A 16,510-nucleotide genomic window follows, 5' to 3' on the forward strand; every position below is an offset into this window, starting at 1 on the left:
CTTCTTCATTGCAGGACCAGTTAATGTATGAAAAACTGAAAGAGGTTCAAGATGAAAACCATTAAGCAACTTTTGGATGTTTCGTACTAAAAACAACCGTCGTTTTCTCCAGATCATTTTGTGCATTTTTCCTGCAGTGAGATCTCTGCTCACAGAACACCAACATTATTTTACAAAATCAAAGATTTCATGAAATTACGCAATAAAGTGTGCTTCACAGTGTTTTAGCTTGAAGATGATTGCTGCTTTAAGAATCAGATAAAATGATCTTGACAGCTTAGACAAAAATATGGATTAAAATGAACAATTTGCATGAGCAGGTTTTGTAAAGTAGGCTGAACTTTAGTTTGACAGATTTTTGCCTGTTGATTTATAGTGAGAGAAGCCCTTGGTCTTCAGATGTGTCCTGCACCGATCCATCAGAGATCCTCCAGAGCTTTCAGAGAGATTGTGTGTGTGTGTGTGTGTGTGTGTGGAGAGAGAGAAAATAAGCACTACCAGTCAAAAGTTGTGACATCTGACACTATTACTACTACTATAAATATAAATCATGTCTACGTGTCTTTTCTTCCGTCTAAACTTTTGATTCCAGTATTCCAGTATTCCGGATTAAAACATATCATATCTACATAAAATATTCATGTATTTCAGAAAGAAACCAAGAACAATCATTAGACACCTGCACACATTTATTAAGGCTTTACAGGTCATGTAATATAAAATGTATAAATGTAGTCCACTCAGTACTTCACTGTTAGTCAAGATTCACTTGATAAATTGATGAAATGATGAAGTGAAACAGATTTAATCAGTCCGGTCTGTGGCGTGTGTTAATGAGACACGTAATCATCTCTGATACAGAACAGCTAGTGCTGTCAAACGACTAATCACACACAAGATAAAGGCTTTGGTTTACAGAATACTTGTTTGTGTACTGTGTATATTTGTCATGTATATATAAATACACACAAATGCATGTATGTAAGAAAATATACATATAATACATGTAAATATTTTCAAAATATATATGCTGTATGTGTGACTTTATATTAACATAAATATACACGGAACACATTTATGTAAACAAACAACTTTTATTTTGGATGCTTCATATATATATTCTATTGTATTTTCCAGCTGTCTGCGTTATTAACAGGTAACTGTTCAATCAAATCTAACATATAACGAGTCTGAAACATCAGCGTTCAGATGGAAAACATGACAATCCCTTTAAACTACAAGGAAAGTGTCTGCAACAGAACGGTTTGGTTCACAATTAAAATTAGTCCGCACACTTGCTCAAAGCCGAAAAGTAAGAAGGAAATGTCCTCAGTGTGACAGACGAAGGGGAAGACTCTTGCTCACTCCTGCTTGATGTCTCCTGTCAGCCGTCTCTTCACACGTGAGTACGGACTCAGTTCATCGTCCATGATAAAGTCATACAGGACTTTGATCCAGGACGTGTAGCAGGGCAGCTCTCTGTAGTACTCCGCTGCCATCTCCTTCACCTGAGGAAGCACCAGAGTCAGGTCAGCGCACCATGATCACATGAGCTCATGATAGACATGAGCTGCACTGTTTGCATGGCTTTTTGGGACACAGCAAGTGCCAAAACCTTCGTCAACTTTCATACCATTCCAGTTAAGTAAGAGATAATCAACGGGTCACTGTGGAGGTGAAGAACCAAAGTGCATTTAAAATCTGTCGATTATCAAACTTATTCCATACTAGTTTAACTAGTATTGCTCTGTGCAGTGCAATATTTAACAGAATGGGTAAAAATGATGGTTATTTTCGACAAAGCACATTAGCTCTAGTATCAAATCACTTCAAATCAGACACAGAGATGAAACAGTGCGGAAAGATCATCTTTATTTGATTTAATTATAGCATTTATTTTAATCGATCTAGAGAGAGAGAGATGTGTGTATTACCTGCTGCATCTGTGCGTCTCTGTCTACAAACACTGATTTAAACACCTCGTTGTTGAGGAATATAACGTAGTGAAAAAATTGTGGGGAAATGTTGACAAGTTTATGTGTGTGCAGCATAATCTGTGATTTCCGACTTTCTCTCTGTGTGTGTGTGTGTGTGTGTGTGTGTGTGCATTAAAGCAGCACTTTCTGTGTGTGTGTGTGTGTGTGTGTGCGCGTGCACGTGAGTGATGTGTGTGTACGTGTGCATTAAAGCAGCACTTTCTGTGTGTGTGTGTGTGTGTGTGCATTAAAGCAGCACTTTCTCTGTGTGTGTGTTTACTGAATACCTGCCAGCCAATCAGAATCCAGTATTCAGACAGACCATGGAATAAATCATTTCAATAAATCATAGCAGAAAATGTTTCAGTCTAAAATGACCCAACAGCACCAGAGTTTTAATACTGAAATGTATGTAACTTTAATTTTCTGTGAAGCTGCTTTAGGACAAACCTGAACTGAATTATTGAGACGGGCTGAACAGCTTCTTACCATCGGCAGTCGGCGTCCTGGGATGCTGGGAAAGTCATGGTGCTCGTTGTGGTACCCGACATTGAACGTCAGCAGGTTTAGGGATCCGTAGTAAGAGTAGGTCTCATGGCCTTTGAGGAACATGTAATGTTCTGCGATGAAGTGTCCTGAGATGGGATGGAGACCCATTCCTAGCATGGAGCCCATCATCATGTAGACCAAGGGCTTGGCGCCCCAGGCCCAGTACACCAGAACGTTAAACGAGAGCTGTATGGCCACGTTGATGAGCTCCAGCTGGGTGATGGGTTTGGGGTTGATCCAGAGGGGACGGATGGCGTAGAAGAGCGGCTGGAACATGATCCAGAAGAGCTTACGCAAACGGGTGCAGAAGAACCAGCCCTCGAAATCAGTGGGGATGTCGACATCCACCCCGTCTCCACCCAGGTACCGGTGGTGGTCCAGGTGGTAGCGCTTAAAGGACGCCGAGTAGGGCAGCCCAATGGGCAGATTGGCGAAGATGGCGAACCAGCGGTTCCATCTGGCGCGGTTGTTGCCGAAAGCCGTATTGTGTGAGATCTCGTGAATCGCTAGAGTCATTGAATGGTTAATGCAACTCCCGAACACATACGTCCAGAACATGACCCATTTCCATGGCAGGTCCTTCACCAAATAGAAGGCCAAAAACTGGACGGCAACCATCGTACAGACGATCCACTTCAGCCTGGGGTCGGGTCCCATCAGAGACTTTATCTCTGGGTATTTCGCTGCCAAAGAAAAACACAAGACAACCATTGTAAAACTGAAACAGTCTGATGTGGAGGACGAGTGCATTCAAATGATGTCCATTTCCATGACAAATTAACGCAACTCGACACCAGCGGGATCTGGTGCGCTGGCTCGTCTGTCTCTGGCCTGTAACGTCAACTCTCTCTGTCATCTAGATCCTAATATGCTTTATATGGTGAAGCCTGAAGCCAATCTCATTTGCCTAAAGCTTCAGAGAAATAATACAAAACACACAGCAGAATTTAAATGTGGGCACTTCTCATACAAGGTTTTTTTATAATGCAAGACAAGTAACTACCGCTTTGAGGCAAGAGTGCTACTTTAAAGCCTAATCCAGGGTTTATATATTACATAATGCTATACAGCAATGGCAGCCAGGTTACTGTACATGCAACAGCTGTGTATAAGACAGAATACAAGTCAGCACAAGTGTGCAGGATACTGGATCGTCTCCAGATCAGTCAAACATGAGCTCGCATGAAGACAGCGTTTGCTGAACAAATACGACGGTGAGGAGGATGTGTTGTTTGAATAAGACTGTCATATAATATATTCAGTGCAGTGGGATTTATTGAACATAACAGTAGTACAGAATGCAGCTTAATTCTTTATTCATAACAGCTGCAGTAGAATCCATTCAAACTAAAGCAAAACTATAACTCAACAGCTACAGAATCATTTACCAGACGACTGGTGTGTGTCCTTGAGGGCATCATGAATAAATCATGTATTAGCAACAGAGTGCTCTTGTGTTAAACACAGAATGATTGGAAAGTATCCATAAACCAGTTGTAATGTTTATCCAAAGTCCACATATAGATCAATGCTGGCTCATCAGCTTTCCACATGCATTCATAAGCAGCTTTATCAGCGAGGAGATGTTACTAATAAACAGCATAGCCTTCTGTACCTTCACCCTATTTATGCGTGTGTGTGTGTGTGTGTGTGAGACAGAGAGATTCAGAATGAATGAACAGAGAGAGAGAGAGAGAGAGAGCATTAGCTGAGCTTCCTCATGTGACCGTCACTCCACCACACTCACATTAAACTCTTCAAACACAGCACAACAAACAAAGCAGAGATTATTAAATCGTTAAAAACAGACACAAAGTCGCACTCACTGAACATACAGTATTCGGATAGTTATGAAACGATTTATCGTTAGCTGCTAACGTTTTGAGCACGCAGTTTAACCGGTTAACATTAGCTGACAAAGCTTCATATATCATGAGGTAAATTCTCCAAACATCGCATAATAAACTTGATGAAGTGTGCAGTAACAGATGCGGTGGAGTGACTGCTGTAACGTTAGTTTAGTAACGGTGTTATTATGTAACGTTAGTGTCTGTCAGGGAGTGGCCCTCACATAACGGTCATCCCTCAACTAACGACGAACACTTCAAACTCACGGCTTTCTTTCGTTATACATCAACTTCACACATAACAGACGGTACAGAAACATTACAATATAATATAATAAAAGACACTTGGCTCATTGGGGTTTCCGCGTGAGGTCATTTTACATAACGGCTAACTTTAACTCATTCGAGTCGCGGCTAAAGCGTCATATAATCCTTCGTAACGGATTAAAACGACGCTGATGTGTAGAAGAAGCGATGTTTATATACCGAGGAGAGAGAGAGAGACTCACCCAGGATCTCTTTCCTCCGGTCGGCGTGAGGCTGATCCGTGTAAACCCACTCAAAGTCCTCGCGAGCGACGCGGTTCCCCATGTTCTCTCTGGTTCGACGGTTGCTCTGCGCTAGTTCAGTGTGTTTCCTCAGGATCTGAACCCAAAATGATAGCGTATTTTTACACAGGTCTAACAGCAGCTGTCCCACATCCTTCGCTTCCTCTCGTCCGTCTTTCTTCCAGAAGATCTTTCGATTTCCTAACGCGTCGCGGTGGGCGGAGTCTCCGGGTGACGTCACCCCAGCTCTGCCTACGCGACACCGTTATGATGCTTGCCTGGGGAAGTTGGCAAATGTGCCAGAAATTTTGGCAGTCATCTAAATAAACTTTAAAAAAAAAACCCGTAAGAGAAAATTATCTTTTTTTTTCTTAAATAGTACCCCTTCATGACAGAGTTCAGTATGGTTTGTCAGAAGCTGAGATATTATGCAAACTGAGTTAGACTCACTATACAAGTACAAGAGGCAGATGCTCCTTTATTCGCTTCAGAAGAAGATGGCTTTAGCAAAGTACAGCTTACTTCTTTAGAATGGAAAATAATAGTTCTAGAACTGTAACGATTGACTCTGTGAACATTAATGGTACAGTTTCTTCTGACCATAAACAAATTGGTACTTTTTGTGCAAATTGTTATACTACTCTATAAATCTGATTATTGTGAGGACACTGTTGTTTGAGACTTTATCTATTGATGAGAAGATCACCTGACAGAGATAGAACTGTTGCTGAAATAATGGATCTATTGACGCTCTTAAGAACAAGTCTCTGAGTAGCTACCGATGGGCAAAACTTTACAAAAGGTTTGCTCAAGAACTAGCCCTTTTCTTACTTGAGACTTATTTAGAAAACACTGAATCCAGTTTGCCGGACTTTCCCTGACTAATCCTTGTTAACAGTGAGAGGAAGAATTAGCTTTGAGCTCAGCCCTTCTTTCAGGAATAAAAAGATTCAACATCTTTTTGACAGTGATATAACTACTGTTCCTTCAGTTGTATTTGACTGGTGTAATGATCTTCATGGTGTTCCTTGGAAGAGCGTCTGGTCGTTACCCAGTAAATATTTAATTATGAACAGGGTTAAAGAGGTAACCTAGAAATATCTCCATCTAGTTTACCCTGTGAATGTTTATATTTAAAAAAAATCCTCTCTGTTCTTCAGTGGAATAGTAGATGAGTCTATCTTTCATCTTTTTGGGGAATTTAACCGTGTAACTTTTTCTTTTTGTGTGTGTGTGTGTGTGGGGGGGGGGGGGTATTTATAGTTTAGTTTATTTATACATGCTTCTCTCTTAGACAATTATTCTTTGTTGTACAAGGATGTTTGGATTTTGTCATGTTGAAAGGAATCTAAAGGACAAATTATTTCTAATAAATATATTTATTTTACTAGCAACAATTTTTTATGCATAAGTGCACATTTTTGTCTGTAAAAACCCTGTTTCTCTCTTTTTTTAAGTATTACTTGGATACAATATCTACCTCCAGCAATGTAAAAGCCTTAAAGTCAATAACATTATGTGCATCTTATAATATTGGTTCTTTCCTATAATGTACAGTTGACTGCAGCTCTGTGACCTCTTGCCTGGTTTTGTTTTCAAGTCTTTTTAATTTGTGAGTTTGTTGTTGGTAGCGTTGTATATTTGTCTGTGCCTTCATCTATCCACTGTCACTCTGCTTGTGCTTTGGCAACATCTTGGGCAGTGTTCAAGGGAGTGCTGCTTTCTGAGAATTGTGCTGAGTTCATATTGCACATTTTCTTGTTTTTAACAGATTAATTGTGGCTTCCTTGCCAGCAGTGTGTGCTGGAGTGCTATCAGCCTGTACATATGCTTCTCAAGGGGATTCCTCATGACTGCGTAGGCATTCGTCTTGCACTGGTGCCTCTGGCAGTCTGGAGCGAAAGGAAATAGACCGCTGGTTACGAGTGGAACTGTGGAAGAGTTTCTGGTCGTTTGGTATCATGAGAATAATCTAGAGGTGAAGATGAAATGTCAGGAGGTTATTATAGCTCGAGACATGTCATGAGTCACGACGTGATAACTTTGTTATTGCATGTGTGCTTTGACAACATAATCAAAATAATCATCGTCACTATTCGCAAAGAAGAAAAATATATATTATGATTTTGCACTGGCCCGATGCACATCAGAACTGGTTCAAACTTTACGGAAACATTTTTTTAAAAAGTCAAATGTGTTTGCTCAATAGGGAAATAGCATGTATATTTTAAGTGATATATGCTATTTACACTGCAAATAGCTAAACTTTCCCAAGGAATTGGGCTACTTTTCATGTCCTCGGGAGGGTTTTGTTTGTGAAAACCTGGCAACCCTGATCCCTCCTCAGAAGAGTCTGAAGCTTATGGTGACCATGTTACTGACCTCACACATTGCTTCCAGACACAATTTCTAACTACCACATTCCTATTCATGATCATTCTGGTAGAACGGGAAGGCAGCATGAGTGAAAACAGACAGAGACAATGGTAGCTTTAGCAACATTAGCCTTACAGAGAGCCAAGCAGTTCTTTTGGAACACAAAAAAAATTAAAATAATATATATCATAGGCTGGTTGTTTTCACACACTTCAGCCACACAACTGTTCAAACACCTTATAAAAGTGATTTTTGCATTACCGTTTTTTCCTGACTATAAGTCGCACTTTTTTTTCATAGTTTGGCTGGTCCTTATAGTCAGGTGCGACTTATTTATCAAAATTAATTTGACATGAACCGAGAGAAATGAACCAAGAGAAAACATTACCGTCTCCAGCCGTGAGAGGGCGCTCTATAAAAGTGATTTTTGCATTATGTGGCACCTTTAAGACAATCTGAAACAGGGATTAACTGTGTCAACCATGTTGGTACACAAATGAACAATCTGAAACCAGTGCATTTTTTATTCTGGTCTCGCGTGCACACCACTTATGTGCATCCCTGAATATAATGTAATATTACTGTAGTGTTCATTTTGTTGCTAAGCCGACTGTAATGTATGGGGTTCTGATCACCTTGTCTGGGTTTGTTTTGCGATAATGACAGGCTGACTGTATATTATCGCTTCACTGCTCTGTGCTTTTTGTATGTTTTCTTCATTTAAGACACCTGATCATCAGCTCATTAGGAGAGACTCCTTGAACTGAACTGAGTGTATCAGATAAGAGACTTCTATGTGACTTTGGTGCTCAATGGTACTGCATCCCTCCAGTTATTTTCTTCAGATTGGCAGAGGAAAGCAGTTGTATAGCTCCCTCAAAATGGAAATGTAACCCCATCTTTTAACCACGAAGCAAGTCTTCATTGTTTTACTTCATCAGCAGTGCAATACAATGGGCAAATATCATCCAAGAGCAGGATGTGGCAATCATCAGATCCTGTTCTTCTTTTGTCACCCATTTCTTTAAAGGTCTCCAGTGTCTGAACTGTCCCATTCAGGGGAAACCTACGCTCCCTTTCTCCCTTCCAACTCTTCTCTTTTGTGTCATCCCTTCTTACCTCCCCAACCCACTTTACACTACACTTGTCTGGGGACAACACTGGAGGCTTTTGATTTCAATTGGGTATCATCTTTCCTTTGACAGAACAACTGGCTGGACAACAGCCGTCCAGGATTTACTCAGCTGAGAATGCAATGTCATCAGTCAGAGATGTCCTGAAGATTGTGAGAGCTGATTCCAAATAGTCCGTTCTCATTCTGGTATAGATATATGCTGCTGTTCACACCATTACCCATCAGATCCTTCTAATCACTGGGCTTCATAGCAACTTCACTGCACTGGTTTGTATCGACCCTCATCAGAGTTATCCACAGCACATCAACTAGTCACGGGGTGCCTCAGGGATTTGTAATCGAACCCCTCCTCTTCTCCATTTCCACCTAAAATCTCTGTTTCTTGCTGGTGGAGTGATTTTTCTAACCCTACTGAGACAGATTAATCCCTGACAAATATTTATAAAACAGATGAAAATGAGCATCATCCTTAGTCTTAAAAAACCTTCTTCTTATATAAATATATTATAGTATTTCTTATGTTCTCTCTAAATCCTTCTCTGTTCTTACCTGCACTGTAAAACCCGACAAGTTAACTTAACTCAAACCGTTTGAGTAAACAGATATCCTTAAGTTATGTTAACTCAAACCATTTGAGGAAACCGGTTGCCTTAAACCATTTAAGTTGAAAAAAACTAACAGTTATGAGTACTCTGAACTTAATTCAGTTGAGTTCACTGAAAGAAGATGTACATTGCAATTAAGTAATTAAGTGATTAACTAAGGGCTGATTGAGCATTAGTGATGAACAGCTGCTGTTAACAAACAGAATCACTGAAGAAAAGAGAAACACAAGAACTACTACAACTGACTTCAGACACAGCCTTAGATGAAATCAACTGAAATAAAATACATGAAATCTCTCAAGATCTGATTAAACAACCCCACAAACAGCAACACCAGCTCCACTTATTAATAACCAGACTGACTTTATTTCTGTCAGACGTCTACAGAAGATCTTATTGAGAATGAACTAAGGTTTAGATGTTGATTTATTGTTTCATTTGAAGTAACCATGTTAGAGATCAGTGTTTGCTTTAGTTGGGCTCTTGACCTTTGACTTCTGTCTTTGTGTTTTCTCTGGCTGTTATAACCGTGTGTTTCTAAAACACATTTGTTGTAATTCAGAAGCCCAGAAGAAATGCCATCAGGTGTTAACCTGTACCTAGGTGTAGGTTGTTATACTTTATATTGGCGATGGTAATCATCAATTATTGAACTGTACCGAGTCTAATCTCTGATGAAATAGGCATTGTGTAATTTGATTGATTATAGTAAAAGTGATTCTAAGAGCCAGTGGTTCTGTGATAATCAGTTAATCTGAATGACTTTTCAAACAGTGTGGTCTTCTACGGAGTCAAACAGTCACACAAAGACATCAATAATCAGAATATGAACCTCAACAATGGTGACCATAAAAAAACATGCTGCAATGCATGCTGGGTACTACTGTAGTACAAAACTCATCCATGGCTCCCAGCATGCTCTGCAGCATTTTTTTATGGTCACCATTGTTGAGGTTCATATTCTGATTATTGATGTCTTTGTGTGACTGTTTGACTCCGTACAGTTCAATAATTGATGATTATCATCACCAATATAAAGTATAACAACCTACACCTAGGTACAGGTTAACACCTGATGGCATTTCTTCTGGGCTTTTGAGTTACAACAAATGTGTTTTAGAAACACACGGTTATAACAGACAGAGAAAAGACTAAGACTGAAGACAAGGGTCAAGAGCCCAACTAAAGCAAACACTGATCTCTAACATGGTTACTTCAAATGAAACAATAAATCACCATCAGACAGAAAGGCTGCACGTGCCGCTGACCGAGACACTAGGCTTCTCGCGCTGTTTCATATGTTTGAGATGTGCTCTCTTCCTGAATGCATAACTTACATTTCACAGGAATATCCTCCATTTGCAAATGTTAAAAAGCCATGGACATATTTAAATGTGTCTGTCAGAAGTGCATGAGTCTTCTGCTTTGGGATTCTCCGTTAAACTTTTCAGGCTTCAGTGAACGAGCGTCACAGCGCCCATGTGTACCAAACCGACAGAGCTCAATTAAATAGGAGAGCAATAATTCATTTTATAATTGAAATATACATTTCACTAAAATATTTGTTGTTGCACAATAAATGTGACATGTAGAATTTTAAAACTACACGTAAGTCTATTTTTATGATAGCACTGACTGTAAAGTGACTGTTAAGGGGTAATCAAAATAGCCTAACACAACTTAGTTCTCCATATTTTCATTTTAGTTTAGTGAATTTAACTTTAAAAGCCTTATTTTTGTTTTTAGACTGCAATGCTACTATGTTAGAATGAAATGTGATTTTATTTTAAATGCACATTATTAATAAATATGAGTGACTCTCTGGAATCACTCAAGACCCTCTCGCTCCTCTGTTTTCCAAAGCATGTCATATGATGCCACTCAGAGACCTACAGTATCATGGAAGCACTGTTCCAATGTCTTCTGCAAATTCGGCCTCCCAGAAGGCAAATTAACATGAGCGCAATTCCAAAAAAAGCACTGATAGAAGTAAAAAGTTCTCCAGGTGATCTACTGACAATCTGCAAATGACCAATGCAATCTACCAAGAGCAGCACAAGTTAATACAGGTGGAAACATTCTCTCCCTTCTACCACACACTTTATGCTTTCTGTGGTGCATCCTCCTTGCAGCAACCATCAGTCATGTCAAGCACAAAATGGGTCATGACATGCTTTTTTGGGTGTAGTTGCTTGCACAGTTATTGTGAATTTATTGCAGAAATTGTATAAATCTATCAGTAATATATGTTGATTGGGAAATTGAGGGGAAAAAACTGGGAATTGAACATTGTTGCAAAGTCAAATAAACTTATTTGTCCAAGGCTCTAGTTGGACCAAGGTGATCATTGGGCCAAAACCCTTGGCCTTTTACCCCCGAGTAGGCATTATCAAGCATGCACCAGCACGTTTGCCTTTTGCCCCGACGGTGGAAACAAGTTGCTTATAATAGCACGTTATCCTGGCCCCGAGGCAACAAAGCAGCCCAGTGCATTACACAGATGGTATGAGGATTTGATGTTGGTGTGCTGTGTCTTTTTCACACATAGCTGTAATAGCCATAAGGTAGAGTAATGTTCAGTGCTTTTGTTGTAGGTGTGTGTTTACTGTGTCTTGGTTTGAACTGACTAGCTTAACCGGTTGACTAGACTTGTTAAAGCCACAAGATGTGTGGCTTTCGCTGCCATTCACAACAGCTCTACTGTGGCCTCATGGGATAGTCAAGAGTCATCTGGGTACACACTTCAGAATCTCGTAACAAGTTTGTTCTGCTGTTGTATGAATACTTTGAATTCAAACATACTACCATTTCAGATACTGTATTATCATACAAAAATAATGTTAAAGACACCTCAAATAAAATCCATGGAGTCTACCAGTTCCTACAAAAATTATAAAGTGATACGGAATTAAAATCCTCTTTCTGGTTCTGCCAAGATACCTGGACATAGAGAATTATTTTGGTGATAATTGCTTTAACACATTGTTTTTAATCATTTAAACATGATTTTAGGTGGATTACTATTCAAATTATGTTTTTATTTATATTCTTTATTCACAGTCACCTTTGAGAGCTCATGCCTGAGGAGATTAAAATGTGCATAGATTAAATATTCTCTTCCTTTAACATTTTCATATTAAAAGAATGCTAAAGGATGCTTACTCACCAGTGTACATTTTCCAAATTATATAGGAATGTCTAAAAAGTATATCTTTCTATAGCTGATGCTTTTCTTTCTCTTTTAACTGTTGTTATTATTATGCATTTGAATGCAAAGGTTTGTGTGTGTGTGTGTGTATTATGGGAAATGCTGTACATGCTATTTGTTGATAATAAAGCTTGAAGACTGATAAGAGCTTGATAAGATGAAGACTGCATCAAAGATCCAAAACTAAAGGCTAGTAAAGTATGTTAACATAAAGATATGCTAAAGATTTTTGGTCCACATTATCTTTAAAGGGGTTAGTACACCCAAAAATTAAAATTATGTCATTAATTACTCACCCTCTTGTCGTTCCAAACCCATTAAGACCTTCATTCATCTTCAGAACATAAGTTAAGATATTTTTGATGATACCAGACAGCAACACTTGAAATGTTCCTAGGTCCAGAAAAGTATTAAAAACATCGGTAAAACAGTCCATGTGACATCAGTGGCTCAACTTCAGTTTTGCGATGCTATGAGATTTTTTTTTTTTCCGCAAAGAATACAAAAATAATTTACTCAACCATTCTGTCTTCAGTCATTTTGGAGAGTACCCAAGAACATAGGACGTAATCAGTGTTGTTTGTGTTCGGGTGAAAGCGCTCGCATGCTTAGGGAAAAGTGTGTGTATGCTTTGAAATACTCTCTAAAATGGCATTTAACCTTTGATAGTTGATGGAGCCAGGGATGACTTTGATACGATTCTTAAATAAAATATCATCATGAAAAATAAAGAATAAAAATCATATACCCACTGTTTGCCATGTCGCCTCCCAATTTATATACTGTATGGACCAAAACAGTCAACTCCAGTTAGTAAACCAAAAGGGGGTTTAACATATATAAGCCATTTCACACCCTCCACACAATTCTGTTGGTGTTTTCTGACAGGCTTTCTACCCCTCAGATCCATTAGGTTCTTCTTAACACAGAAATTATATCGGGCCATAGCCTTTATTTGGCTGTCAAGAGTCCTTTATCAGTAACTTCAGAACTGGGTAACTGGGTCCAAGCACATGATTTTCTCCAAGCCACTCATCATTTAGTTTGACTTGGAAAAGTCTGGACATGGTACTTGAGACAAAACTTAACGCCTTCCCTACAGCCAAATGAAGGTTATGGCCAAAACATGGAATCCAGGTGTACCTCTCAAATGCTGTTTTGTTGTCAGAGGCATTGTCAGTGGTTACACTGGCCATTTTTGACAGGTTCATTCCCCATATATTCTCCAAATATCAAGCTGAACAACCTAAACACCAGGCCTGTGTTTCCCAGGATTCAGTTTTATCCTGGATTGTGACTGCCCTGCTCGTCCAGATGTCAGTGGTGAAGTAAAGAAAGGTTGGTGTTCTGGCTGAATATCTTTCCTGGTCTTAGTGCACACCTTTGGGATTTCATTATACATTATTTGATTTTCCCCCAGGCGTGTCTTATTTTCTGTCTAGCTGCTACACAAGGCTCTAAAATCCTATTTTCTTAACTCTGTATATTGGCACCTGGTCAAGACAGATCAAATCTTCTAGTCCTTTGTTCAATCATTTAGCATCTTTTGACTTATACTTGCTGTAGTTACATTGGAAGGGAAGGCTGTCTCAGCAGAGCGTGTAAGCGGCATTGAAGACTAAATGACCAGAAATGTGCTTCGAATTAAATTATGATAATATAGAAATATTATTCATTGACCAAAACCCTGTATATATATAAGATGAATAAAATCTGAATTTCAAAGGATTTAATGTTCATTCTCTACAGTCAGAGAACTGGGTGTTATATTAGACAGGAACATGTCTTTTAAAAAAATATATTTCCCACGTAAACAAGCTGCATTCTTCCAACTTAGAACGGGAACACTCTTCTCATAACACCTGATGTACTTGCTACATCATTAGAAGAATGGCATCTACGCTAATATTAGTCTGTTTCTCTCTTGTTCCGAGGTCACCGTGGCCACCAGATCCAGTCTGTATCCAGATCAGAGGGTCACTGCAGTCACCCGGATCCAGTACGTATCCAGACCAGATGGTGGATCAGCACCTAGAAAGGACCTCTACATCCCTGAAAGACAGCGGAGACCAGGACAACTAGAGCCCCAGATACAGATCCCCTGTAAAGACCTTGTCTCAGAGGAGCACCAGGACAAGACCACAGGAAACAGATGATTCTTCTGCACAATCTGACTTTGCTGCAGCCTGGAATTGAACTACTGGTTTCGTCTGGTCAGAGGAGAACTGGCCCCCCCAACTGAGCCTGGTTTCTCCCAAGGTTTTATTCTCCATTCTGTCACCGATGGAGTTTCGGTTCCTTGCCGCTGTCGCCTCTGGCTTGCTTAGTTGGGGACACTTCATCTACAGCGATATCGTTGACTTGATTGCAAATAAATGCACAGACACTATTTAACTGAACAGAGATGACATCACTAAATTCAATGATGAACTGCCTTTAACTGTCATTCTGCATTATTGACACTGTTTTCCTTATTAATGTTGTTCAGTTGCTTTGACGCAATCTTTTTTGTTTTAAGCGCTATATAAATAAAGGTGACTTGACTTGACCTTAGAAAGATAACCAAGTTATGGAATGTGTTTCAGATGCAGAAAAACTAGTTCATGCATGCATGACTTCTAGACTGAATTGCAATGCACGACATGCTTCAATAAACAAGCCGAAGGTAGTCCAAGAGTCCTTACCCGGTCAAAGAATATGATCATATCAGCCCAGCTTTATCATCTATATATTCTGCTTACCTATTCTGTATTATTAAATACTTATCTATAAAGTCCTAAATGGTCTAGCTCCATCTGTTATCACACTACAAAAAACTATCACGCTCTTTAAAGGTCACAAAACTCTGGACTTTTGATAACAATCTGAGTAACAAGGATATCAAAGTCTACTAATTTAAGTCAAGCTTACCTGATCATGTTCAGGGCTCAGAAAACTCTCTGTTTGAAACACAGTACATTAAAATGCATCTCTTCAGCCAAGCATTCACAAAAAACTTCCCATAAACTTGTACACTTAAATCTAATGCAAAACTATCAAATATACATGATCACCTTTTGCCTGAATGCTACAAACAGCAGCTACGCTAATTCTTCTCCTTTTGTTTCCCTGTTTCTACTTTATAATATCTTCTTGGAGTAACAGCAAACTCCAGTTCGGATTTCAGACAACGCAAACACTATTTATGAACTGCAGATGACAACACCTTTGGATCAACATACAAAACTGTCAAGTATTAGAACTGTATTTTAATTTATTTTTTTGGCGCACTCATCTCTGGAGAATATTTTCTAATTGTAACTGCGGGAGAGAAGACCAGAGCCACGAAAGTGGAACAGATCCCCGCTTCAGGGCAGTGAAAACCAAGAGGAGGAACATGAAATCAGGAAAGGAGCTGGAGCAAGGATGAGCCGGACAGAGCCGGGGGAATGAAAGACTGAGGCAGAACCAAAGAAACTGGAGACTCGGCGGAGAGCACAAGGCCTGGAGCAATGTTCCTGGGGAATCCACTCAATATCATAGTCTGATCCAGGTAGTGAGAAAGCATCCCTCGAGGTCCATCCCTTGGGCAGCAACAATGTGCTGGTAAAAATGAAATGAGGGCATCAGCATCAATGTCCACCAAGTTAGCTAGTAAAAACTCCCTGATATGGGAAGAACAATCGTTTTGCTCGAGGAGGATCAGCTGAAGAGCCGCTTCATCCATTTGTTGGTCGTTCTTCTTTAGCCACTGTTTACAAGGACAATGAGAACGTGTATTTAAACAAAACTAGTTGAAAACATTTCCGTATATGGGAAAATCACAGGAAGCAGAAGGTAATCTACAGAGATAACTGCTGTTATAAGCACACTATGTCAAAATGAGAACAGACCTAACAGAACTAAGGAAAACATGAACTGGAAACAGGTGAGAAAGTAAAAAGTAACCAAGTAAACAAACAAACAAACAAACACAGGGAATATAAAACAGATATAAAATCACCTAATGTATACCAAGAAATGGAAAACTTCAAAATTTAGAGTCCTTAGTGAACGTGATAATTTTCCCTTCTGTAATAATCACCTAATCTATAAACTAGAAAAGGTCCTCAAACGGTGATTCTTATCACTGTTTGGTCATCTTTTCACAATCTCTCTCTGCTGAAGCCTTATGCAGGTCATGCTCCAGTGCTAAAAACAAAGGTGTGACATTGGAAGAGATACTAGGGATGTTGATGGGAATATATTAAAATCCCCATGACACAGCTTGAGGATCAGTTTGATCAG

The 16,510-nt window shown here is 39.4% G+C and overlaps 1 protein-coding gene across 1 annotated transcript; it reads right to left on the reverse strand.

The window, feature by feature from the left end:
- Positions 1–1,266: 1,266 nt before the first annotated feature.
- On the reverse strand, positions 1,267–5,130 carry LOC132157500 (sphingolipid delta(4)-desaturase DES1-like). Its single transcript, XM_059566865.1, has 3 exons — positions 4,882–5,130; positions 2,466–3,208; positions 1,267–1,508 (listed from the first exon to the last, which is right to left on the reverse strand). The coding sequence occupies exons 1-3, from the start codon at positions 4,961–4,963 to the stop codon at positions 1,362–1,364; spliced, it is 972 nt and encodes a 323-aa protein (XP_059422848.1). The 5' UTR covers positions 4,964–5,130; the 3' UTR covers positions 1,267–1,361.
- Between the last annotated feature and the right edge of the window lie 11,380 nt (positions 5,131–16,510).

The sequence above is a fragment of the Carassius carassius genome, chromosome 14, assembly GCF_963082965.1.
Source record: "Carassius carassius chromosome 14, fCarCar2.1, whole genome shotgun sequence".
Lineage (NCBI taxonomy): Eukaryota > Metazoa > Chordata > Actinopteri > Cypriniformes > Cyprinidae > Carassius > Carassius carassius.